The sequence below is a fragment of the Emydura macquarii genome, unplaced genomic scaffold (assembly GCF_026122565.2).
Source record: "Emydura macquarii macquarii isolate MOO-44397 ecotype Brisbane River unplaced genomic scaffold, CSIRO-AGI_Emac_v2 contig_1551, whole genome shotgun sequence".
Lineage (NCBI taxonomy): Eukaryota > Metazoa > Chordata > Testudines > Chelidae > Emydura > Emydura macquarii.
In genome coordinates, this window is record NW_027131688.1 from 8,359,530 (window position 1) to 8,385,562 (window position 26,033).

The window sequence follows — 26,033 nt, forward strand, 5'->3', positions numbered from 1 at the left end:
TGCTGCAGAGTGCCTTGCAGTTCTGAAAGCACCTTCTTCCTTGTTACTGTACAGTGAGACAACTCATTAGGTTCAGTGACAAAGTGTAAAGTCATAAATATACAGCAATCACCTCAAAAATCAAATTGGTGGCTTGTCATTGTTATATTCCTAGATGCAGCATACAGTTCTTAACAGGCCCCAAAAGAGAAGGGCCAGGTAGAGCACGGTACACACAACACATTACTGCGGTTCACTGTTAAAGTAGTCTTTTCAAAGCCTCCTTGAGCCATAAAGCTCTGCATTGAGCTCTTCTAATAGCCTTTGCATCCAGCTGTTCAAACTCAGCAGACAGCTGCTCCACCCCCACCCTCCCTTTGCTTCAGATATTATGCAGAACACAGCAGGCAGCTGTAGCCATTGCAATATTCCCTCCCCCCCTTGAGATCCAATCTTGTGAGTAGACCATGCCAGCATCTCTGCAGTCTACCAAAAGCACATTCAGCTGTCATTTTGCACCTGCTGAGCCAGTACTTGAATCTTTCCTTGGTGCTGTTGAGGTGGCAGTGTAAAGATCTGAGCTTTCGGGGGTTATGTCGTGGGGGAGGGGAAGTGTCCCATCCAGGGCCAGATTACTGCATATGCAAACTGGGCATGGGCCTAGGGGAGAGGGGGAGTTTATTTATTTATTTTTTTAAACCAAGGCAGATTTGTGCACAAACTGAAAAAAACCCAAAACCTTTGTTCACCTGAGTGGTGTTGCCACCTGGCGCAGAGGCTTGCAATGCCACTCAAATTTGGTCTGGCCATCTCTCCATCATGGTTAGTAGCACATCGAGCAGCAGGATGAGCAGTCGCTCCCAGGGGACTGGCCGATGTAAGTGCCCCATTATAACAATGCAATACCACCTCATCACAATTGTGACCCTCCACTGCAACAGGGGTCACAGCAACTGGAAGGCACCCCTCCCCTTTAAAGCCCCACAAATTTTTGACGTGGCTTTTCCTGATTGGCCAGCACACCCAGCAGCTGTGTGTATACTGTACAGCTGTTTGTTGTTATTCATATTAGAAGGTAGGGTCCCAGAAGGGTGTTTAATTAGGCCCCACTGAGGGGTTAATCCAGACCAGGTCCTGTTCTCTTTCCCCCTCATAGTGTGTGAATGTAGTCTAAAGATCCCATTAAAAAGGCAGACTAAAGCAGGAGTTCTCACAACAAAAATGTTGGTGGCCTCAGAGTGCAGCCACTAACTCTTGCTGGCGGTGGTTTTTTCTCCCTGAAGAAATTTTTTTTTTTTTAAAGGAAAAATGTCAGACAAATATGCACATATACACATCTGTATCATTCTAATTTATATATTGCTATCTAGTAAGTCTGCTATGAAAAATTATATTTGTATGCTGCTTAAAATCACTTTTCATAGCAGACTTAGCTGGCAAGTCAGCTGAGAAATCTGCACTGTTAGGTGCCATGGCAAATTAAACACTGGATGGGAGGCGGGGGGGGAGGGGGGGAGGCCATAGGATAACAGCAGGAGTGAACTCCACCACCCCAGGATCAGAGCCTGGAGCCCCACCATGCCCAGGAAGGTGGGTCTGGAACTCACCAGCCACCTGCTCCTCTGGTGTTGTGCTCCTCGTCTCCAGAGGGAGCACAAGGCACGAACACCTGCTAGCAGCCCAAGCAAACACTGGAGTAGCACATCCAGGAGCAACAGGGAGGGTTCACCACCCAGGAGACAGTCATGCCTGCAAGAAAAGCTGCTGGTGGCCACATTTGAGAAAAGCTGGTCTAAAGTGTCTGAATCTGCATTAGCCAGCTGTTGTAGCTACAACAGGCCTTCACACATGTTAGCCTGCAGCTTTTCAAATCCAATTAAACTCAACTGGATAAAAACACACCCACACAAACAAAAAAAAAAAAACACATGCTTTTTGCCCATCAAGCCCAGGCCTGAGAATGGAATATTATACAGAGGCACAACAAAAGACTTAAAACTGTTCACCTTGAAACCTAGATATAGTCTAACAGTCTCTCAAATGTGACAAGCATTAAAATTCCCACAGTAGTTCTAGAGAGCTTGCCAAGGGCAGAACATTATGATGGGCAGCAAAAAGGTGACCATTTGCCACATAAAATATTTAACATAAAAATTTTCATGAGCTATTAATTCATGCTGGTGTCTGCCACTGCAGTCATAAGCATGCTAGCCCATCCATCATCTGAAGGAGAATTGACAGTGGTGGCTTTAAGATGGAACTATTTCATATCCAGGATTCATGTAGTAGAAAACATACCTAGATTGCCAATCCCAGAATTAAAATCATGTACAACATGAAGCTGAGTCTTATAAGCAAGACACGAGAAGTAATTCTTCAGCTCTGCTCTGCACTGATAAGGCCTCAGCTAGAGAATGGTGTCCAGTTCTGGATGCCACATTTCAGGAAAGATGTGGAGAAACTGGAGAAAGTCCAGAGAAGAGCAACAAAAATGATTAAATGTCTAGAAAACGTGACCTATGAAGGAAGATTGAAAAAACTGGGTTTGTTTGACATATTTACTTGAAAACAAACAGGTTGTTACAAGGAGGAGGGAGAGAAATTGTTCTCCTCAACTTCTGAGGACAGGACAAGAAGCAATGGGCTTAAACTGAAGCAAGGGAGGTTTAAGTTGGACAGTAGGAAAAAATTCCTAACTGTCAGCGTAATTAATCACTGGAATCAATTGCCTAGGGAGGTTGTGGAATCTCCATCATTGGAGATTTTTAAGAGCAGGTTAGACAAACACCTGTCAGGAATGGTCTAAATAATGCCTGGTCCTGCCATAAGTGCAAGGGACTGGACTAAATGACCTCACAAGGTCCCTTCCATTCCCACAACTGTATGTAAATAAATAAAAACCTGAAAGAACTGGATATATTTTGTAGGCAAGTCAGAAAGAAGCAATTTTTGGAGTGAGGTACAAGTGTAAGCTACCAAAATATCAAAATTAAAATGAAGTTTTTAAATGCATTCTACAGCTTCCAATTCTTGCAGTAAAAAAGAGCTGATTATTTCTATTATGAAAGTCAGGTTTTATTGTTTCATTAGTGGCACTTCAGAGATTTTAGAAGTGTTTTGAAAAATTATATTGACTGGTTGATTAACTTGCATGGTTACAGAACTGAACTCTAAGTTTACTCATATTCCCTTGTATAGCCTATAGAAAAGGCCACTGCCCCACGCTTCTACAATCAATATATGCAAAGAGCTTTCTATTTATTCCAGGAAGCCTTATTATTCAACAACAATTTACTTTAGCCAATTTGCTCCACTTGTCAGAAGTTGAGAGCAATGGTATGTACTCAAAAGACATGAGCCCTCTCCAGTTCAACAGGAGATATTTATATTCCTTCTACAGAAGGTATTAATGTTATTTGGCAGGCACTCTTTGAAAACTTATGACTGCTCAGTAATTGTATACAAGACACTGGCATTACATAAACTGACTGTTTATTTTCTCGTTTTGTGACAGCCCATATTTAAGATGGGACCATCATCCTTTTGGGTGCTGCCAAGAACAAGGGCTGAGCATAACAGAACCACCAGGTACTGGAAGATCCTTTTCTGTTTTTTTCTGTGCAAGCAGTGTCTGACACACTATTAACTGGATTAGGATAACAGGAAACTACAATAGCGACAAACAACACCTGAGAAAGTCATTTCTGCAGAGTAGCATGAGGTTCCATTTTATACCTGGGTCTCTGATGAAACCACTGCTATACAATGAACCCTAGACAGTTTAAACTCATCAAAGAACTTTGTTTCTGTATAAATTTGAGTAAGCATGTACCAAAAACTTCTGCAGCTACTTCTGTTCTGGCTACTATAAAAGCTTTTTAAAAAATACAGTAAAACTGAAAGACATTTAGCTAGATAATCCTTTCCCTCCACTGCTATCACTGACTCCTAAGCCGGAGTGTGAAAATTTAAAAGAGTGCAGGGCAAAAGCCACAAAGGTTCCCATGTAGTTTTAAAATTATTATGAGTGTCAGTATCTAGAGCAGCAGATTCCTTTATTGCGTCCCCAGAAGAGTTATGTAAAAGCTCCATCATTCCCAAAATCCTAATCTGAACAAAAATCAATCTGCTGCAGTTTTAGCCCAGTTATTTGTCAACAGAATTCACATTAGGACACGCATAATCTTTTCTGATTCTAAATGTTCCCAAACGCTGAACACTCAGTACAAGATCTGCCCTTGAAAGCATCACTGTACTCAGCCTAGGCATCCTCAGAAGTCAGAGGAATGTCAATGTATATTAGCATTTGACAACGTTTGCAGCCAATCCACAATTCAGAAATACAGTCGTATCTGGTGACCAAGGCAAGTGGGTCCAGCTCACCCACTCCATGAACATAGCCAGCATAGGGGGATTGGAAACTCCACAAGCAAGGGTAGTTTTTAATTAGTAACAGCACTGCTAGATGCAAAGTTTATTTTAAGAGGTAAAAATTTTACTCTGTAGCTCTAGAAGAGGCAGTGATAAAAATTACTGCTGCTTTCCTGAAATAGTCTAAGGTTCCTGGGCAATGTGTAAGGCCTCAGGCCAAGACAAACATTTAACATATTCACTGGGATCAGCAGATAAATCAGGCACATTTTGAATTAAAAAAACAAAACAAAAAACGACTTCATAGATAATACAAGTATTGGACTAGTTTTTTGATCAAAAGGTACTTGAATTTTTCAAGAGGCAAGTTGGCTTCCCAGACTGCGTACGTTCTTAGCTGAGAAGTCCAGAGGGGTGAGAGATGTTTCTGCATGCATGGAATGGGGTGGGGAGGAGGGGGAGTTGCAGGCTCCTTCTGCTGAGATTACCTAAGTGAGCTCTGACATGCAGCAGTTTTGGGTGGGGTGGGGGTGTGTGTGGAAGAGAGGGATTTTTGCTGCCAGAGATCCAAGGGAAAGAACACCTCCCGACAACGAGGAGTTGAAGCACTGCTATTTGTTAGTAACATGATGTAGCCACTGCAGGCTGGAAGGAATGACAAGAGACATAACTAGCAACCTATAATAGTGAATAGTTTAAAACAAAAACAGTTTAACACTTAAGAAGGAACAGAGCTGCTTTTTATAAGTTGTTTTCCCCCTTCCGTGAAACCTATTTAAAAAAAAAAAGAGTTATATCAATAAATTATAGTAACGGTGTGTGTAGTGTGTGAGAAGGGGAAAGCCTATCATACCTCCAGGTCCAAAAAAAAAAGATGCCATTGAGAATATTTTGAAGAGATTCCTGCATCATTTAGCAGATTTAGATAATGATTACATACCAGGTGATAAATGCAACAAAGATGCAAGGCTTGGTAGTAACAATGAGACATTTTAATGCCAAGAATGCTATTGAAGATCTTGTTTCAGTCAGTGAGAAGTCTAGATCTCTTGGTAAAAATGTCAACACTAATCACTAATTTTAGGAAAAATATTTAAATATTAATAGTTATTGTTAAAATCCTACTGCTGGGTTCTTTTTCATTTGTGGGTTTAAATGAAGAGAGCAGTTTATATAAATTACTCGAATGGGTCCATATTTCAGTGTTTCTCTGAAGGTTGGAAATTTGTCAAAAGATTATCAAAATGTGGCAGAGTGAGTGTGTTTCATAATGTGAGTGGAGATGTGTAGACAGTCAGTCATTTTGCCTGATAGATTAGCATCTCAGTTAGGGTCAAAGGCTTTTACTGACCTGAACTTTCACTTTGAGCTACCGTACTCCATAGTCAAATGAAGTAAAGCAACAAGCAAGTTGATTTGCTGTATTGTGGGCCAAACAACCCACCTTTTTGAACAAAATGCTGTATTTCATTCATGTGCTTCATATTTCAATTACCTTTGTAAGCCAGACATACCAGAGGTACAAAGTCCTCAGTGATGACAGAGTCCATGAAAAGTAAGAGGTTTGAAAACCTACTTGAGTCATCTTGGGGCAAATAAATAACGTACAGCATTTTTTTTTTTAAAAAGCTATCACATTTTTCATCATGTTCCCAGTGAAGGCCCCCATCAGTTTAGTTGAACTACTTCAAAACACCTTTGGGATGAGCCCAACCATGAGAGTGAGTGAAAAGTCTAAGAGTATACTGTTAGTTGTTATGGGATGAAATTAGGAGTTTCTTCCACTATGTTTGATTTTATTAATATTATGGGATTTTTCATCTGTTCATTTTAGAACTGGATATAGGAGATAAACAACCTCTCTCTGCAATGGCTTTCAGCACTAGTATTGCAACTAAACATACATTTGTCAATCCACTCACACCTGCCTCAAAAGACATTTCATCCAAAAAACCACTATGGACAACTCTGTAGTCATGACTAGTAAATGCCAACAAGAGACCATACATTAAGTTTGATTCTTATAAGACTTGATCAAAATCTGAACAATTTGAGATGTTTCAGGTTTTATGACCCACTTGAACTCTGCTCAATGAAGTAGATGATTTATGATATGGTAGCCCCTAGGGTATGTGTGCAGATGGCAGCATACCTTCCAGCTCAGGTGGGCAGACAGTGTGCTAAAAATGGTCATGTGCACATTGCAGTGCAGATGGCGACACAGGAGAGTCACCAGAGTGCAGGACTGCCCAACGCCTGGGTCTGACCTCAGGTGGCTAAGCCCATGCTGCAGTGTCTACACTGCTATTTTTAGCATGCTAGTTTGAGCAGAGTTAGCGCATCTGTCGTCTGGGCTTGAAAGCTCACCCTCAGCTGCAGTGTAGACATACCACTAGAGGCCTCAATCATGGTCTCATACTCATGCAGGATTGCTGGATGCAGCACACAACAGTGGGATTGGAAAGAGTTTGCAAATGCCTAAAGAGGAAAACCTTGAGAGTCTCAATAGGTGGAGAGATATCAAGAATGATGCTTGTTTTTCTATATATAGTGCCCAGCATAATGGGGACTCAATCCCAATAAGTGTCTTCAGGCACCACCATAAAATATTTAAATCACCACCACAGTTCAATAATATGTGCAAATGTGACAACAGGAGATGAGGCTGTACATTTGAAAATATCAGGCTATCCTCTGCGTTTGAAAGTAGTAACATCAGACTTTTTGTTCAGTATGGGTACATCTTAGATGCTGATAATCATGCAAACATGAAGAACAACAACAACAAAGTATGAAACTCACTGCATGTGGCTTTAATGCCTACTTGACATAAATTTAGCCAAAGATCTTGGTACTCCAGTAAAGAAAAAATTTAATGCAAAGCCAACAAGTATTTTACAATTTCATTAGAAGGTTTTGACCCATCTGCTCTAAGTCAAGCTATCTCAAAAAGATAATGCGTGGTGGAACATGGTGGGCAAACATTTTGAACAGTTTAAGAACTGGCCTGTCAGACAATTTGTGACTGAAATGTTGCCCTCCGTTTTAGATGCTGTCATTGCCCAAGCAGTAAATCACAGAACTAAAGAAAAGTGTAGAAGACATGTAGATTAGATCGGCGCCTATTTCATTCACTTTAGACAATCTAAACAGAGCTGGTCAAAAAAAATCCTGAACATTTATCATTGAGTTTTCAAAAACTATTGAGCAATTCTGCTAAACAGCAAGTTGTTATATTGCTACTACTGAAAGGCAGAAGGAACTTCATGGTATTTCTTCCTGCAGCATCTCCTGAAGGACAAGTCTGGATCACAGGCAGCAAAGAAATGCAACAAGCACTTCAGTCTCAGATTCTCAACCCACCATATCAAGGTAGATGTCTAAATAAGAAGGAAGGAAGTGTCATAATGCAATAGAAAATTTACTAATCACTCAATCATCATAAAAATTTCAGAGCTGGAGGAGAACAATTTTAAAAAGTGCACAGTGCACCATCCGCAAGCAACCGTATTTGTTTCTTTGGTGAGCAATAAAACCTTTGAACTGACAGATATCAGTGGCCAGACACATCAATGTAACTTGCAGGAGAGAAACCAACATTTTTCCTGAACTGGTCTTTGCCACAGGTGAAGAACGAACAAACATTTTCAACACTGGACTACTTTATTTCAATTTGAGAAGCCTGCTGTGTAGTAATCAGGAAACAAGAACAGGTGGTAAATGAAGATCTTGAAATGTTCATTTATAGCTTCAGCATTTTAAAATCTGTTCTGCCTTTACCTAATGTTCACTGATTCTGCATCACCAACAAGTTTTTATTTGGAAAAAAAGTTACTAAAAATGCAGAGCTAGGCAAGAGACCTGAATTGCAAGTAGTAATTAGCAATTAAAGAAGCCCCACCTGTGTGGAATATTGTTGTCCAATAAGCTCAAATATTTAAAATAAGCTATTGAGCCATTGCCAGAGCAGGTCTTGACAACACAATGGTGAAAACTAGAGCTTGGAGGGAAACAGTTTTCCCACTGAACAAGAATTTAAAGATTGAGAAATTTGTGTCCCAACTCAGCATGAAGTCAATTGTGGAAGTTTTCCAATACCAAAAGAAGTTTCAGATTGACCCAATCAAACATTTCATTTCAATTTCAACTTAAGGAGAAAAAAAAAGCAACATAACTCTGAATTAACTTAAATTTCAAAGCGTAGAGTCCCATTCTGAACCAAAAACTAACTTTTCATTTAGAAAGTGTTCAAACAGGGCGTATGTTTTGACATCTTCAAAGCGTCCCCCCGCCGCCTTTTTACTCTTTTCTTTTTTTTTTTTTTTTTTTTTAAAAAGGAAAACAGGAAATTCAAAGCCAACCCTTTCCCAAGGACAGTTTCAGTTTAACTAAATCAGCATTTTCTAACAAAAACATTTAGTAAAAAAATCCCAGCCAGCTCTAGTTAAAACACTAAGAGCCAATTTACACTGGTGCTCAAGCCTTTGCTACCAATGAAGTTGTTTGCAGAACAGTGTTAGTGTAAACCAACTCCAAGGAGGATTAAAGATCACATATTTATTCCCACCAAGTTATTTTTCCCCCCAGTCAGAGAACAAGTTACAATGTTAAAAATCAACTAGAAATGGATATCAAGAGTTCAGATGTAAATTTCTCATCTCAGTATGCATCTCAGTTGACAGAAGGAGAAACAAATTTTACATGTGTATGGACAGGAAGTTGCAGTGTAATGTTAGCTTTTCCTCCCACTATCAGTGGCAGTGTATTTCAAACTATTTTCCAGCAGGAGATCTAATATGATGAAGCATCAGCAAAACAGCTGCCCTGCATAAGTCATAATAGACATGTAAAAAGTACAACTGATACATTTGATTAATAAGGCTTTATAGTTAAAGAATATGGCAAAAGGAGATAGCTACACATCAATCATTTCCAAATTCCAGCCCCATACACATCTAGGTACAAGTGTATTCGTACAGTAACACTAACAAAAACATTTTTAGGATATGCATTTCCAAACACAGCGAGAAAGGCATAAAGTACACAAATGAATTTCCTGTATTTGGTGGCAAAACTAACTCTGCTATTTAAAAAGGGTACCAGTCACCATAACATGCCTTTAGAAAACTTAGTATTTTTGCATGTTTGATAGAGATTCATGTGCCTTAGTAAACTAGAAAGCTAGAAAATACATAGGCTAGATGTGCTGGTGGCTAGGGCAAGAGAAGAAAAAGGGAAGTGTGTGAACATGAATTGCTTTAATGGAGGTTTGTTTTTTTTAAAAACTATTTAAAAAAATAAATCAGACTCTCTTAACACATGACGTAAAATAGAAACCTGAAAGTCTTAAGAGGAAACTACTGATTTGGTTTGGGTCTAAACTGTAACCCAACAATTTCCTGTCTGTGGTATAACAAACTAGTGCTTTAGTATTCGTGAGAGACTGTAGCAACCTACTGACGCCAACTAGCTCCCAATTTTCTTTCTAATCCTGCAAGTCTTTACGTTGCATAGAAACTACAAGACTTGACTGTTTCAAGCAAGCAGTTAATTTGAAGTTAAATAGATAGCATTTGATATTCTGCTAACAATAAAATGAACCAAATGCAAGTACACAACTGAGATCTGTGGGAATTCTCCTCCCACATCTGCAGGAAGTGATGCAGGGGCAGGAGGTTGTTTTCTAAGCTCTGAGGCACTTCTTTTAGTCTGCTTGGCTCCACTTGAATTGAAAAACAAAAAGAAGGAACAGTTTGATAAATACAGGTTTGGGTTTAAGTAATTAAAGATTACATATAAACATCTGCAAAATATTGGTGAAGTCAATTAATATTTTTGCCACAACTTCAGTTTTGTGAAACTGATAAGTCGTGCTTTTAAAAAAGTGTGCAGTTTCTCAGACATTTAGGGATGTAGTTGAACATTTCCCATTAATGGTAAGAAAAGCTACATAAACCCAGACTGGGCAATTCATTGTTCCTGCAAGCAGTCCACTGAAGTCATCAAAAGGGCTTTGTGTGGGAGCTGAGGCCTGCCCAATGGATCCATTTGAGGATCTAGCCCTAAGCACATATGATTAACTGGTTACATTGAAGGTTTACTTCCATTTTCTCATCTCACTCTTTTAGTGCTTATAAAAATAAAGCCTGCCTTGTTTATACCAGAAACCAAGTATTCAATTCAAGGGAGAGATTCTGTATGGGTCAGAAGCAAAGATGATCAGTTGGCAATTTTAAAATTAATTTAATACTAGAGCCATTAGTGTCTGGAAATAGTGATTTTTTTTCTTGCCTGAAAGTAAAAAAAAATGGTTTGCTTAAGCACTACCTGATGGTATCTTCTAAAATTCTTTAAACTATTACCCTCAAAATGGGTGATACTTGGCAGTTTTTGAAGGAAGAGAAATTTTGTCCTTCATAGCAAGCCAAACCCCATTCCTGGCCTTTGGAATATGTCCTTTGTTGTCATTAACCTACATCTTGGCCTGGTCTACACTGACAGTGCAGGTCGACGTAATGCAGCTTATGTCGTCCACATAAAGTATACGTCTCCACTGGCATGTCAGTTCCGCCGACCAAAATCACGGTAAAATTCAATTTAATACAACCACCTTTGCAAGTGGTGTAGTGCTGAAGTCGAATTCTATGGGTTGAATAAGCGTTAGTGTAGGCAGAGCACAACGTAAATCGACATCGTCCTCTGGGATGTAACCCACAATGCTCTGTTGTGACCGCTCTGGACATTCGCACTCTGCTGCACCATGGCCACAAAGAGGAAATAGCTCCTTTCCTCAAGCCCCGGGAAATTTTGAATTCCCATTTCCTGTTTGGTCAGCATGGAGAGAACTTTGTAGCTGAACTGCTCATGGCGACTGCACGCCCCAAATGTGCTCCGGCTTGGAGTCAACCCAAGGTCTTGGCTCTCATCAGCCTGTGGGGTGAAGAGTCTGTTCTGGCTCAGCTCTGAGCCAGTAAAATAAATTTGGGTATCTACGAGAAGCTATCGTGTGGTATGGTGGAGAAGGGCCACAACAGGGATGCGCAGCAGTGCCGCGTTAAAATCAAAGAGCTGAGGCAGGCATATCAGAAAACGAGGGAGGTGAACAGTCATTCTGGCTCGTCACTGAAGAAATGCTGCTTTTATGAGGAGCTGCATGCGATTCTTGCCGGTGACCCCACCACTGTCCCACCACACAGCATTGATACCTCTGAAGAATCCCAGTCCAGGATGAACGAGGATGACGAGGAGGGGAACAGGAGGTAGGAGAGCAGGGTATCGATTCTCCCTGAAAGCCAGGACCTGTTTGTTACCCTAGAGCAGCCCAGCCTGACACAGGACAGTGTTATTGACTGAGATGCCAGAGAAGGCACATCTGGTGAGTGTGTATAGCAAATCGCATTTCTGTGGTTATGTCCCCAGTCCAGCTTCTTATTTGTGGGGAAAAAAGGAGTTTGTTTTTTGGGGGGATGGGCTTCCCAGGTGTTGGTATACTTCAGCAGAGGGTTTCCCCCGGAACAGACTATTTATGTGCACAGGGATGCTCCAAAAATCCTCCATGGATATCTCCAGGAAACTTTCATGTAGGAACTCTGCAATCCTTTGCAGAAAGTTTCTGGAGAGGGCAGCTTTGTTTCTTCTACTACAGCAGAACACTTTTCCCTGCCACTCTGCTATTAAATGAGCAGGAATCATTGCAGAACACAAACAAAGCAGCATAAGGACCAGGCCTGTACCCAGATGCTTGGAGCAAATCTTCCCTTTCTGCCTGCGTTACCCTCAGGAGACTGATATGACACATGGTCACCTAGGGAAGATGGCGCGAGTTTACAGTACCTGCCCAATATATTTACTGTGTGTTATCCCCCTGCCATGGATGGTGTTCTGGGCCCCAACAGACAATTCCTAGCCATGTTGTTGGCATGGGTGTTAGGGGTCCAGGAATGGGTGCCCCTAAGTTTTCTCCAGCGACACTTCACCCACACCCTCTTCCAATCCCTTTTGACCACCTTCTCCCAAACCCGTCTTTGGGATGGTAAAGAGGAGCCCAATGATCCTTTTCCTTGGTTAAATGTGGATCGGGAGAATTTTGTGCTACAGAGACTTCCCTATAATGGATGGAAGGGCCTCTTACTTACTATGGCTGGAATGCCACTCCGATCCGTGCAATACGTACTTATTGGTATGGGGGTCTGGGGCTTTGCCTTGTGAATATGAAAGGGAGTTTTTTGGTAGAGCTCCAGGAAGAGCTGCAGCAGGATGGACTCCCTCTGCAGCCCCTCCATAAATGCTCACCATGCTTACCAGCCCCCACCCTCAAGCACTCTAGGAGGAGGCTGAGCAGGGTGCAGTACATACTCCACTCCACGCCAGTAAAGGGGAGCAGAAAGAGGTGACCTGTAAGAACTGGGAATGTGGGTGCTTTGTTGTTCGCATAGTCAGTTTGCTCTGGATGGCCAAGCAGCCTTATGAGAATGTTAAATTATCTTCCATCCCCCCCCTGTAATGGGTCACCAAGAAAACTGTACTGCTTTAAAAAACCATTATTTTTATTCATTAAGAGCTTGGGAATTGTCGGCAAGGAAAGAAGGGGAGAGGACTGATGGTGCAAGGGTGGGCGATGGGAAGGGAAGGGAAGGCAGAGCACTGACTGAAACATACATTACCACGGTTCATTGTAATAACAGGGTTTTTAAATGCTTCCCTGAGGCATAGTGCTCCATGGTTGGCTCTCGCCATTGCACTGGAATCTGGCTACTCAAAATTTGCAGCTAGCCTATCAGCCTTCATGAACCAATCCTGCGGGAACTTTTCCCCCTTTGTGTCAACACACATTATGGATCACACAGCGGGCAGAGATAACAGTGGGGATGTTGCATTCACTGAGGTCTAATCTAGTGAGCAAATAGCGCCATGTTGCCGTTAAGCAGCCAAATGCACATTCCACAACTATTCTGCACTTGCTGAGCCTATTATTGAAATGCACCTTCCCGCTGTCCAGGTGTCCGGTGAAGGGCTTCATTAGCCAGGGGAGCAAGGGGTAGGCAGGATCCCCCAGGATCACTATTGGCATTTCAACAATCGCCAATATTTATTTTTGGTCAGGGAAGAAAGTGCCCACCTGCATCTTTTTTAAACAGACCTGAGTTCCTAAAGAGGCTCACGTCAGGCACCTTTCCAGACCACCCCACCTTGATATCAGTGAATCATCCCCTGTGATCCACAAAGGCCTGCAACACCATAGAGAAGTATCCCTTTCGGTTTATGTACGCTGTGGCAATGTGGTCCAGTGCTAAGATAGATGGCACATATATCCCTATTGCTCCACCAAAGTTTAGGAACCCCATTGCTGCAAACCCATCCCCTATGTCCTGCACATTTCCCAAAGTCACTACCCTTCTTAGCAGAAGTCTATTAATGGCCCTGCACACTTGCATCATAGCAGCTCCCATGGTGGAATTACAGCCTCCGAATATATTCCCAACTGACTGCTAGCAGTCTGGGGTTGCTAGATTTCACAGAGGGATGGCCACCTGCTTCACTACTGTGAGACCAGGGCTCATGCTAGTATTCATGTGCTTTAGGGCTGGGGACAGCTCTGCGCAAAGTCCAGTGAAAAGGGCCTTTCACCTATGAAAGTTCTGCGGCCACTGATCATCATCCCATGCCTCGTGACGATGCGATCCCACCAGTCTGAAGATGTCGCGTGACAGCCTGCAGCCAACGGGAATTGTTTCACTCTACAGCTTGTAGCAGGGCGGCTTCGCTAACATTGCAATTTTCCACACAGTGGCTCCTGTTTTGGCCTTGAGGTATTTGTGATGCTCACAATTATAGTGCACAGCTGAAAGGGCTCCATGCCTCTCTGGCAATGGCATGCATGTGGCAGATATGGGTTTGGAAAAATGGCGCAAAAAACAAACAGGCATCTCTTTGTTCTGGACGGGTGGAAAGGAGGAGCACGTTGCATCATGGGAGGATGACAACCTTCCCAAAAGGCACTGTGGGCAGTTGCACTGTGGGATAGCTACCCCCAGTGCACTGCTTTGATTATCGATGCAAGCACAACTGGTGGGGATGCAAACCACCGACGCAGTGTGTGTAGTGTGATCACGCTGCTCAGATTTCTGCAGCTCGGCGGGTGAAGGTCAATTTAAATTAAATTGACTTCACTCCTCAGTGTAGACATACCCCTTGATAGACCATTTTAACCACTTATTTTAAAAAAGTGACCTCATTGAGAAGAGGATGTATAGGAAAATCCAAAAATCACCACAAGTACTAAATCTTTGAGGAATGCTTTTTTGCTCAACATAGATTCAAGAGCTAGAGTTTGAAGAGTCAGCGTGCCAAACTGCACTAGTCATTTCCTGTTTAGGAAGGAAATGTATGGAATTTTAGCACATTGATCTATTTATCACGTTATACAGAGACAACTCACTTCTATGCTTCGAAAAGAACATAAGCAGTTCTTTGCAAGTATATCTACAGGGCTCATAGGCAGCCGTTTTCTTTATATCTACAAGATGTTTAGGAACACAATATCAATCTTAAGGACTCACTAAACTGATGATCAGCTTGTGACCAGAAGTAAAATGTTTGCAACTCTTAACTCTGGACTAGCTTAACTTAAAAAAAAAAAAAAAACCTCCTTACTCCTACAAACAGCTAATCTTTATTGAAAAAAAAAAAAAAATGCCTTGGTTCATTCCCCCAGGGCAGGGCACCACAGTTTAATCACACAATGTACAGGAAAAAGTTTTTCCTTTATAGCCATAATTACGCCTGTTGCTTTTTAGATTTCAAGTGCCCCACTGCTCCTATATTAGGAAGGAACGATCAGTTACACACATACAAAATGGGCAATGACTGCCTAGGAAGGAGTACCGCGGAAAGGGATCTGGGAGTTATAGTGGACCGCAAGCTAAATATGAGTCAACAGTGTAATGCTGTTGCAAAAAAAAAAAAAAAAAAAAAAAAAAAGCAAACATGATTTTGGGATGTACTAGCAGGAGTGTTGTAAGTCAGACATGAGTAGGAATTCTTCCGCTCGCTGATTAGGCCTCAACTGGAGTATTGTGTCCAGTTCTGGGCACCACATTTTAAGAAAGATGTGGACAAATTGGAGAAAGTTGAGAGAAGAGCAACACAAATGATTAAAGGTCTAGAAAACATGACCTATAAGGCAAGACTGAAAGAACTGAGTTTGTTTAGCCTGGAGAAGAGAAGATTGAGAGGGGACATAACAGCTTTCAAGTACATTAAAGGTCGTTACAAGGAGGAGGGGGAAAAATTGTTCTTCTTAACCTCTGAGGATAGGACAAGAAGCAATGGGCTTAAACTGCAGCAGTGGAGGTTTGGGTTGGACATTAGGAAAAACTTCCCAACTGTCAGGGTGGTTAATCACTGGAATAAATTGCCTAGGAGGTTGTGGAATCTCCATCAGTGGAGACTCTTAAGAGCAGGTTAGAGAAAACACCTGTCAGGGATGGTCTAAATATTACTTAGTCTTGTCATGAGTGCAGGGGACTGGACTAGATGACCTCTCGAGGTCCCTTAATTTCCCATAATCATAGACTCAGAGGGCTGGACACGATCACTAGCTAGCCTTCATTTGTCATCTTGTAGAAGTTCAAAATAAATGGTACATACCATATAGAAAATAGAAAAGACTGAATAATTTTGGGTTGTATTCTGTAGCCTTTTCAACAGAAGAACTGCTGTGTGATCAGCTTGTGTGTTTTTCTTTTATTTAGTCTTATATAATTGTTTAGAGGATTTATTACAAGTTCAAGACAATCTTTTGAATTAATAGTCTTAATATTTGCAAGCCCTTATCAAGTACTGTAAACCTCAGATACAAAATTGGTAAGTCAATAATGTTGTGCTTTCTTGGTGTTTTATTCATAAACCTCTAAGTGCTCCATTACGACAAAAAATGGACTTCACACCAAGTACACTGATGCTTTGAACTGCACAATTGATCTTCTTAAAAAAAGATACAGCTAAATTTACTGGCAATGTAATACTCAGAGAACAAAGCTCTATCTCCAAACAGATTCTCTCTTGTATTCTTCATGAATTGAGGTCACATTTCAAAAGTTTTAGCACACAAAGGAGTACAACCAGTTATATTGACAGAATGTTTGCATTTAATACCACTCATTTTGGAAAGAGCCCTGCACAAGTATAGCACCAGTGAAGCGGGACCACCTCTCAAGTGGCTCGCAACTCAGCAAGAGAAGAGAAAGCAAAATTTTGCCCAAATAGAATATTGGGTTTAAAAGGGTGCTACATCCACGCACAAATCATGGCTCTGATCCACAAAAAGCAGAGGTTCTAGAAGATCTTACCTTTTCCCCTGCCCAAAAAGCCAAACAACACAGTCAACAGCATGGGACTCAACTTGCATTTGGCAGATGCAGAGCCAAGGTGTCCCCACAGACTCTGAGGTATTAAGATTTCAAACTTGAAACAGGACTACCATGCATCCCGTCAGCACATGCACACCCTAGCATTTTCTTCCTATCACATTTGCCTGCTTGAATGAGAAATACTTTGAGGATTTCAGGTTTACACTTTTTATTGTCAACCCAGAAAGGAACCAAAATTCCAAAAAGTCAGTTCTCTTTAGTTCATGCTCTACTTTTTAAACAAAAAACAAACAAAAAAAGCCAAAAAACCCTCAACTGTTTCTATCAGATACTGGTAATGCTCACTTCCTCATTCCCATCCCAAAAAACACAGACCCACAGATTCCAACATCTATCTACACCCACACTCTCGGTCATGACCTTTTTAAAAAAAATAGAGGCCCAACATCTTTTAATTGCTCAATTCATTAAGTACAGTTTATAAATCTAATCAGCATACGTAAGTTATCTGCCTTAAGTCAGTCATCTGCTTAGCATGACTTGTCCACTTCCTTTTTCTGTCAGACACATTATAAGTAACTTAATCTGTTAAATACACTTCTGAAAGATTCTTGCATGCATTTGTAGTTGTGCAAGTTTAATTTGCAAGTATTTAAGTGCACCATCGAAGTATCCCAAATCTCTGTTCATTTCCTACCTTTCGCTCTCACTGACACGAAGCTTAGCTTAATGTATATAATCATTTTTAATCACTGCCCGGAATAGGGAGGCTAGCTCTCTTTCTGTAACTACCCGCAGTGAGATTTTCAAATTTGAACAGTCACACAACACTCGCATGCAAGAAATGGATTACTCAGACCTACAGGTTTTCAGCTAATAAGAGAGGAAACTCCTCTCTACTCCACCTGCAAGCCAGAAGTTTGATGAGAATCCAAGCACTCAGCCAGACCTCTCAGATATTACAATCTTCTTTCTTACCAAGGAACTCTGCATGGACCCTGCTCTCAACCATACTCTTCAAAGACTCATCCAACACCCTCTAGTTAAGGTCAGATATCAATATGGAGCCTCTGTCATCTTCCTCCCCAGGCTACTGAGCAGAATAGAAGAGAAGCTTTCTTCCCCCACCTTGCTCCTAAGCATACAGTCTTCTTTGAGTGTTGCTCCTTTGCTGATGTTCAGGGAAGTCTTTTCGGTTAGCTACCGATCCTGCAACTGGATCGACATGGGTGTGTCCTTACACCCATACTGAGCCCCTTTAACTTCAGTAGAAGTCTGGATGGGCAGCAGAATTCACTTACATGTCCAACTGCAGGATTAGGGCCGTCGTTTCTCCCAGCTAAGTGATGAGACAAAAAGCCTTGTCAAATACATAAAGCCAAGAAACTCTGGAAAACAGGAGGTATATAGTAATCTTAGACATTACTCATAACAAGAAGCCTCAAAATTGTCATACAGAATGTGATTTTTAAACTGAGGAAATCCCTTTAAGATCTCTATTACCAATCTGGAAAAAAGGACTTTAAAGCATGTATTAACAACATTTGGATGTTACTATCATGGGCGATGTTGCAGACACCAGCAAGGACAAAAATATAAAAAGACCTATAGAGGTTAAAAATATGGGCATAACATAATGAGAATTTTAACTTGGAAAGATGTAAGCCAATAGCTCTGAGGGGAAATAGTCCAAGCTACAGATAAGTCAGTGGAATGGAGGCATTAGGAAAAAAAATACTGAAAGAAACCAAAGGCTGATGGTGGACAGGCTAGCACAGACTTGCTAGAAGCAATGGGGACTGGAGAAGCCAATACAACTGGCCTTTTCTTTTTTTTTAAACTACATAGAGAAGCAACCATATCACAGAGCAGAAAGACACCAGTGCCTTTTCTGTGTCTCCCTACTGTGACCGTACCAGGAATGTCACAGCCAGTTCTGTACACCTCATGGCTAGAAAGATACTGACAAATTGGAAGGAGTTCAAAGAAGAGCAACCAATACAGTTAGTGGGCTGGAAGAAATGACTTGAAGAAAGATTAAAAGAGCTAAATATGTTGTTGCTTAGCCAAGCTATAAAGGAGATGGTAGGAAGAAGACAATAAACCCCCCCCAAAAAAACTGACAGTTGTGACCCTCAGAGTTGGAGAAGAATTATTTAGATGGTACTGTATATGTGTACTTCCCAGAAATAAGCCCATGTTCAGATATAATATCCATACCTTTCCCTGGGGTCAGAAATGTGAGTTACAGATTTAAAAAAAAAAAAAAGTGGTAATACAATGTAAAGGAAAAAAAAAGAGTGGTTCTGAATAAATGCAGTTTACATAAGACAATTCATTGCTTGGGCTAGGTCTGTTCTGAATCACTTCAACCAATGAGGTTTCTGATTTTGGATTCCAATTTAGCAAAGCACTTATGTCCTGAATTTTAAGCCCCACTGAAGTCAACTTGGCTTTCCTGAACTAGGGACTGTAAAACAAACATTCTATTGTATTTAAACAGCTTTCTATCTCAAATAAATTCCTGTACTTGTAAGCTTACAACAATTCTAATCAATGCAATATAAAGATAGAGGGAAACATTATTTATTCATCACGATAGCTTTTAGAAAATAAAACCACTGCCTAATTGACTGGGGGGTGGGGGGGGGGGAGAAAGAGTACTAAAAACAACTGCAGTCACCTTCAGTAGATCCTTTTGTAGCTGAGGCACAAAAATAACTTACTGAAACTTTCTACAGAGCCAAAGCTACCTCAACAACAAGAATGTTTGATGCAAACGCTTGCTTCCTTTTGAAGCGAGTATATAAATATCTGCCTTCCTTCCTTCAACTTCAAATAATTAGTATATCAGTATGAAAATCTTAGTATTGTGCAGGATGGCTTTCATTATTTGAAGCAATTAAAATAGCTTATGTTAAAGTAGGACCTGTAGGCACAGCCAAAGAAGTCAGCTCAGATATTTAGACAGCCCTAGACATGTGCCAGACAATTCATATGAATATTTTATTTGAGCAAATATACTAATCTGCCTGAACCATATTGCAGAGAAAAAAAAAAGCTGACTACTCCTGAGAGTTTCAGAGTAAGTACGTAGCTCTTCTTTTTGACTATCTAACTTCAGAGAATCTTACTAAGGCAGAAAGCTTAACATTAAAAAAAACAAAAAACCTAGTTTCACACACAGTATATTGTCTATTCACCCAGTATAGAAAAGCTCATTCCTTCTTTGAAATACAACTAGCTATTCTATGCCTCTTGGTTCAGATTTTCCTTTTAGTGTATCCCATGCAAATGGACTTTTGTCCAGGTTTGAAATTGAAGGTTATTTGGATGTTGTGATGCTGCCCTCTATTAGTCTCTATTTGATCCTGCAGGATTTGGTCCTGATTGAAATCTTTACTCATTTGAGCAGTTCTACTGAACTGAATGGACTATTGTGACCCTTACTCCTACTAATAATTATTTGTATTATCATAGCACCTAGGAGTCATGGACCAGGAACCCGTTGTGCTAGGTTCTGTATGAACACAGAAGAAAGACTGTCCCAGCTTCACGAGTGCCTTTCCAAGCAGACATCAACTTCCCAATCCACACTAAAGAAAAATCAAAGAAGTGCAAAGAAAAATAAGAGACTTGAGGGACAAATGGTGGAATAACAAAGCTGAAGAAATAGAAGTGCTAGCTGGTAAAAATGACTCCAAAGGGCTTTACAATCTTTCAAAGAAGTGTACGGACCAAGAAGAAACACCATCACCGCAATAAAGAGCGCTGATTGAAACCAACTACTGGCGGATAAGTAAGACATCACCAACAGATAGAAAGAGCATTTTGCCACCTTGCTGAACCAAGCAGGAAATGGGGTTCCGATGTAACAAACTCTAATCCAGTTACCTACCCAGTAGGACCTCAACCGTCCAATTGGTATGGATGAACTGGAAAAGGCTATCAAGATCACACGGGGTGGGCAAGGCACTGGGACAAGACAGGATTCCTTCCAAAGTGCATGGGCATGGAGGACAAGAACTGAAGTTCCAACTACTCACTCTATACAACATGGGCTGGGAAAAAGAAGAACTTCCCCAGGACTTCAAAAATACACTAATTGTCACTATAAGACAAGGGCAAAGGTGACAGATCAGATTGTGGAAACTGTCGTGGGATCTCTCTTCTATCAGTAGCAGGAAAAATCCTTGCCAAGATACTACTAAATAGACTCAAGATAATATCATAACAAGTGCTACCTGAGAGTCAGTGTGGTTTCAGAGCAGGAAGGTCAACAACCAACATGATATTCTCCCTTAGACAACTCCAAGAGAAATGCGTAGAGCAGCACAAAGACATCTATGTGGTTTTTGTCCATTTCTCAAAAGCTTTCAACAGGGTTGATAGATAAACACTCTTTGGAAAGTTCTAATAGCCTATGGATGTCCTGAGCACTATGTTATCATCAGGCAGTTTCACAACAACATGATTGGCAGAGTATCAATGGCAGGAATTGTGACCAAAGCCTTCCTCATATGCCACAGGGTGAAGCAGCGGTATGTGCTTGCTCCAACCCTCTTCACTTTATTCCTTGCAGCAGTGCTCTCAAGCATGAATGCGAATCTCAGGACTGGCATCTACGTACGTATGAGACGTGATGGCAAGCTATTCAATCTGGCCAGGTAATGTGTTAACACCAGGGTGAGAGAAGAGTGTGTTAGGGAGCTTCTCTTTCCAGATGACTTGGCCTTGGTTGCTCACACCCCAAAAACATGCAGGAAATCACAACGTTTTGCTGATGCAGCACGCAAGTTTGTGTTGAAGATCAACACAAGAAAGACCAAATTACTGTTCCAACCAGCCAACAGACAAACCGGTAACAACGTTAGACCAGATATTGTCATCAATGGTGAAGTTCTTGAGAGTATTAACTCCTTCACTTACCTGGGTAGCACAATGGACAACTCTGCTAGATGCTGAAGTAACTTCACGTCATCAAGCTGCATCCAGGGTTTTTAGCAGCATCAAAAAGTGACTTTGGTCTCAGCATGGAATCAAACTGGCTACTAAGGTCAAGGTGTACTGAGCAATGGTGATACCTTCTATGCTCTACTCTGTATAGACACTGTAGAGAAGACATCTGAAAAAGCTGATAAGCTGCCAACTGAGACACTTGCCACTTGATGTTCATGATTTGCCACAAGACTGAATTCCTAACACTGAAGTATTAGCAAGAGTTGAAATACCCAGTGTAGAAGCAATGGTTACTTCCTCACAGCTGAGGTAGTCAGGATATGTGACCCGTATGCCAGAACAACTGGCTTCCGAAAATCCTCTTTTATGGGTGAGCTGAAGGAAGGTAATCGAGCTAGGAGTGGTCAGAAGATACGCTACAAAGATGTCCTTAAGAGATATCTCAAGACAGTGGGCATCGATGTGGACACATTGGCAGAAAACCGTGTACAGTGGAGAAATGCTGTATCTGAGGTTGTTGAAAAGGTAGAAGAAAAAGGATTAGCAACTTATCACCATCAACATCAGCTAAGACAACATGGCTTGAAACCAACATAGAAATCTCCTGCCCTCGATGTGGCCGATGTTTCCGTTCAAGAGCTGGACTTGCATCTCATCAGCATGCGGGAAAGTGCTAGCTGCTCTCCACAGTCATCATCATTTGTGATGGACAGCCAAAGAAGTAATATGAACACAGAAGAAAGACAGTCCCTGCCCCAAAGATCTTACAATCCAAGTATAAGACAAGACACAACAAATTGATACAGACATATGGGGAGTTCCAGGAAACTCTGAGACGACTACATTGGTCAGCATTACAGGCAGTGGTCTCAATGCATAAGCAGCCTAACTGCTGACTTTAACAGGACTAAAAACACAAGGGAAAGCTGCAGGATATGGTTTAATTAAAAAAAAAAAAAACTGGGTCAGTGTTAGTTGTAAAACCAGGAAACAGACTACAAAAATTTCCTAGAAGTTAATGTATTACTACTCAAACCATTGGTAGGTGGAACACTCCAGAACAGCCAAAGCTAGTCAAATGCTGCCCCACCCCTTCAAAATACCAGCAGGCAGAAAAAGAAGAACATTTTAATAAGCTTAATAATTGCATACAACAAAAGTTGGTCCAATAAAAGATACTACCGCACCCACCTTGTCTCACATAACAGAAACACATTCCTACAAAATTCTCATTAAAAATGTTCTCCAGCCCAGCCACAGAATCTTCTTGTCTGCCCTTTACTATAGGGTTTCATAATCAGAGGAAATTTACTTGCCCAAGCAAACCATAAAACCGAACATACACAACAGACCTCCGTCCCCACTCAAATCAAGTAGAATTTTGCAAGGTGGTATCAATATTATGATTTTTAACAAATATGGGACGAGGTGAACTTCCTATAGCAACTAAAAATGAATTTTCATCTACATTTGATCTCTAATACTTCAAACACATTTTACAATGTAGTCAGCACCTTGAAGTTACAAAATTAAATCTACCTCTTGAAATGTGTTAAGCGTACATAGCAAAGGAAATACACACACATTTAGGATAAGTTTTTCCCAGTTCTACATATCAAAAAGTTTACTAATTTAGAGACTGCAGATTAAAAATTTAGAGAGATCAAGCAGCTAATCAGATGCACATTTAGTTATTTTGAGATTATATTTACCAGAGTTAAGAGATGTAAAAATTAATTTCAGTATTAATATTTTAAAATACACCAATATGGTTTACATGTAAAGGACAGTTAAATATTTAATGTTCACTTGTATGTATAAATTCAATGCATTCTGAATAAAACAAATCTGTAAATAAAATGGCCCAATACTTGGAGTAGAACAGATTTCTAATTTAAAAAAAAAGAACCAAAAACCGAGCTATGGAAACCAGATTTATGGGGGGAAAAAAACAAAAAAACAAAAACAAAAACAGTTCCATAAGTGACATAGATGTGTAAACCCCGCCACACATGGAGAAGAGCCTTTCACAGTTACACGGAGAGCCACACCTTTTCCCCTAATTACAACTTACCAAGTTTTTCCACCAACTTCAGCATTACACCTCCAATATGCACCTCTCCTGTGACCCTCAGAGTAACATCTCTGTTCAGGTCTGTCACATGGACATTTAACTCCCATGTGCCATCTGCATAGCAGCCATCTGGCATCCTTATACCGTCCAGAGCCATCCTTCCTTCTTCCTGTGAGAGTAAAGGAAATGGCATTCATTAGCCAGCAGAAAGGCTTGCTCAGGGGCTGGGTCTCTCCCTCACACACAGCCTGGAAAGTAAGCGTTCCCTACTGGAAAAAAATCTCATTTCAGTCGCATCATGATAAATTTGCAAAGCAAAGGCGAGAAGAGAGAAATCGGTGCGAAGGGATACACGTACAGGGAATCGGAGCTCCCCACCCATGACTGTAAAGAAGCATCACAGCTCACAACAGGGCTCAGTTTACAAAAATCTCAGTAATGCAATGGGGGGGGGGGGAGAAAAGCACATTTCGTCCGACTGCCGCCGAGTGCATAACTTCCAACCAGACAACTAGGACCAGAAACGCCAGCAAAGGCGAGCGAGAAGCAGGATTATGGGTCCTACCCTGCCTACGAAAACTGTTGGCGACTCCAGTGATGGAGATGGGGAAAGCGCTCCCGCATTTTCTTGCGTCTCCCCCCTTCACACTCCCAAGTCCCTCATCGCTCCAGGGGGCAATCGTCTGCCCCTCGCTCGCGGCCTGCGAGCACTTATTCACCCCTTGCCCGGCTCTCCCCCGGCATTGATCAGTCACGCCGCTCACCCTGCGGGTCAGAGCGGCTGGGAAGCGCTTTGTTGAAAGGCAGCAAACTCCAGCCCGGCGGCTCCCCGTGCAGCAGCAGCAGCAGCAGCAGCAGCGGCGGGGAGGTGCGCGGTGCCCGCCCGCAGAGAGAGCCACGCACGGGACCCCGGCTCGGATTTCCCCCCGTCTCCTTCCTGCGCGGCAGAGTGGGGGCGGGGGGAGGATCAAACCCTGGGGCCCCCAGGGCTATGTGTATGACCCCCCCCCCCGATCCTCAGTGCAGCGCCCCTTCCCCAGCCGCCCCCCCCCAGGCAAGGGGGCGCCCCTCCCAGTGCAGCGCCCCTCCCCCAGTGCAGCGCCCCCCCCCAGTGAAACACCCCTCCCCCAGCCGCCCCCCCAAAAAAGGGGCGCCCCCTCCCCCATGCAGCGTCCCTCCCCCAGCTGCCTCCCGAGGGGGGAGGGGGCCGAGTGGCCCCAGGGCCGGGCTGCGGGGCCCGCCTAGGCGCCAACTCCTCTCAGCTCAGCTCACCGGGCCGCCGCCGCCGCTCGCTCACCTCCGCCTCGGCGCCTGGCTCGGCTCGGCCCGGCCCGACCCGTCCCTCAGGAGCCGCCCCGCGCCGCCCGGCCGGGAAGTCGCCTCGCTCGCCCGGTCGCGTCCCCTGCCCCCCGGAGCCGCTGCCTGGGGCCCGCTGCGGGCGGGGGGGGGGCGGCCCGGCGGCTCCGAGTCCAGCCCAGCCCCGCGGAGCCGCTGCCCTTTTATGGAAGCGAAGGACGGAGCGCGGGGCGCGGAGCCAACATCCGGGCCTGCCGCCGGGGCCGCCCCGGGACCCCCCGCCCGGCGCCCGCGGCGGGCAGCGACCCCCGAGCCTGGCCGCGGGGGGTGTCGCGGGGGCGTTGAGGGCTGGGGGGGCCCTGGGGGGAAGGGAGGGGGCGCTCTGCCGGCATTGGGGGAGGGGTGCTGGGATTTCAGGGGGGTGAGGGGGGCTTTGGGGTGTCAGGGGCTGTGGGGGGGTGAAAGGGGCATGGGGATTTGGAGGACTCTGGGAGGGGAATTGGGTATGTCGTGGGGGCTGTGAGGGGATAAAAGGGGGCACAGAGGCAGGTGGGGGGCAGGAAGAGGGACACGAGGGTGTGTCAGGGTCATGTGGATAAGGGACAGTGGGGGCAGAGGGGTCCCAGGGCTCCCCAGGTTAGGGGACAAGGGATGTGTGGGGCAGAGGTGAGGGGCGAGGGAAGCAGCACCTTGGGCTGGGGTTATATGCCCTTTGTGCCTGGGCACGGGGCGGGTTTGGTGCTTCCTCACCACTCAGAGCCATGGCTCAAGCTGGTTGTGAGGGGCTTGGGAAGTGAATGGCTGAAGCCACAGCTGGTCCAGGCTGCCCACACTTACTGGGGTGACAGCCTGGCTTTCAAGGAAATAAAGGACTGCCTGCCTGAAAAGTACAGGGGTGGAGGGCAAGTTGTCTGCTTCCCTTTGGAGCCAGATTTAAAATGAGCAAAGACAAACTTTTATAAAACCTGGTAGCAACACCACGG

General features: G+C 42.9%; 1 protein-coding gene across 5 annotated transcripts in view; it reads right to left on the reverse strand.

Moving 5' to 3' along the window:
- FERMT2 (FERM domain containing kindlin 2) overlaps positions 1–25,255 on the reverse strand; it is a 92,544-nt gene extending 67,289 nt beyond the window's left edge. For 3 of the 5 annotated variants that reach the window (XM_067554784.1, XM_067554781.1, XM_067554780.1), the window contains exon 1: positions 23,755–23,923. In XM_067554784.1, the coding sequence (XP_067410885.1) occupies positions 23,755–23,911 (157 nt within the window). In that variant the 5' untranslated portion in view covers positions 23,912–23,923. Of the gene's footprint in view, positions 1–23,754; positions 23,924–25,026 lie in introns of those variants that run through there. The other 2 variants (XM_067554782.1, XM_067554783.1) reach the window with 2 other exon arrangements.
- Between the last annotated feature and the right edge of the window lie 778 nt (positions 25,256–26,033).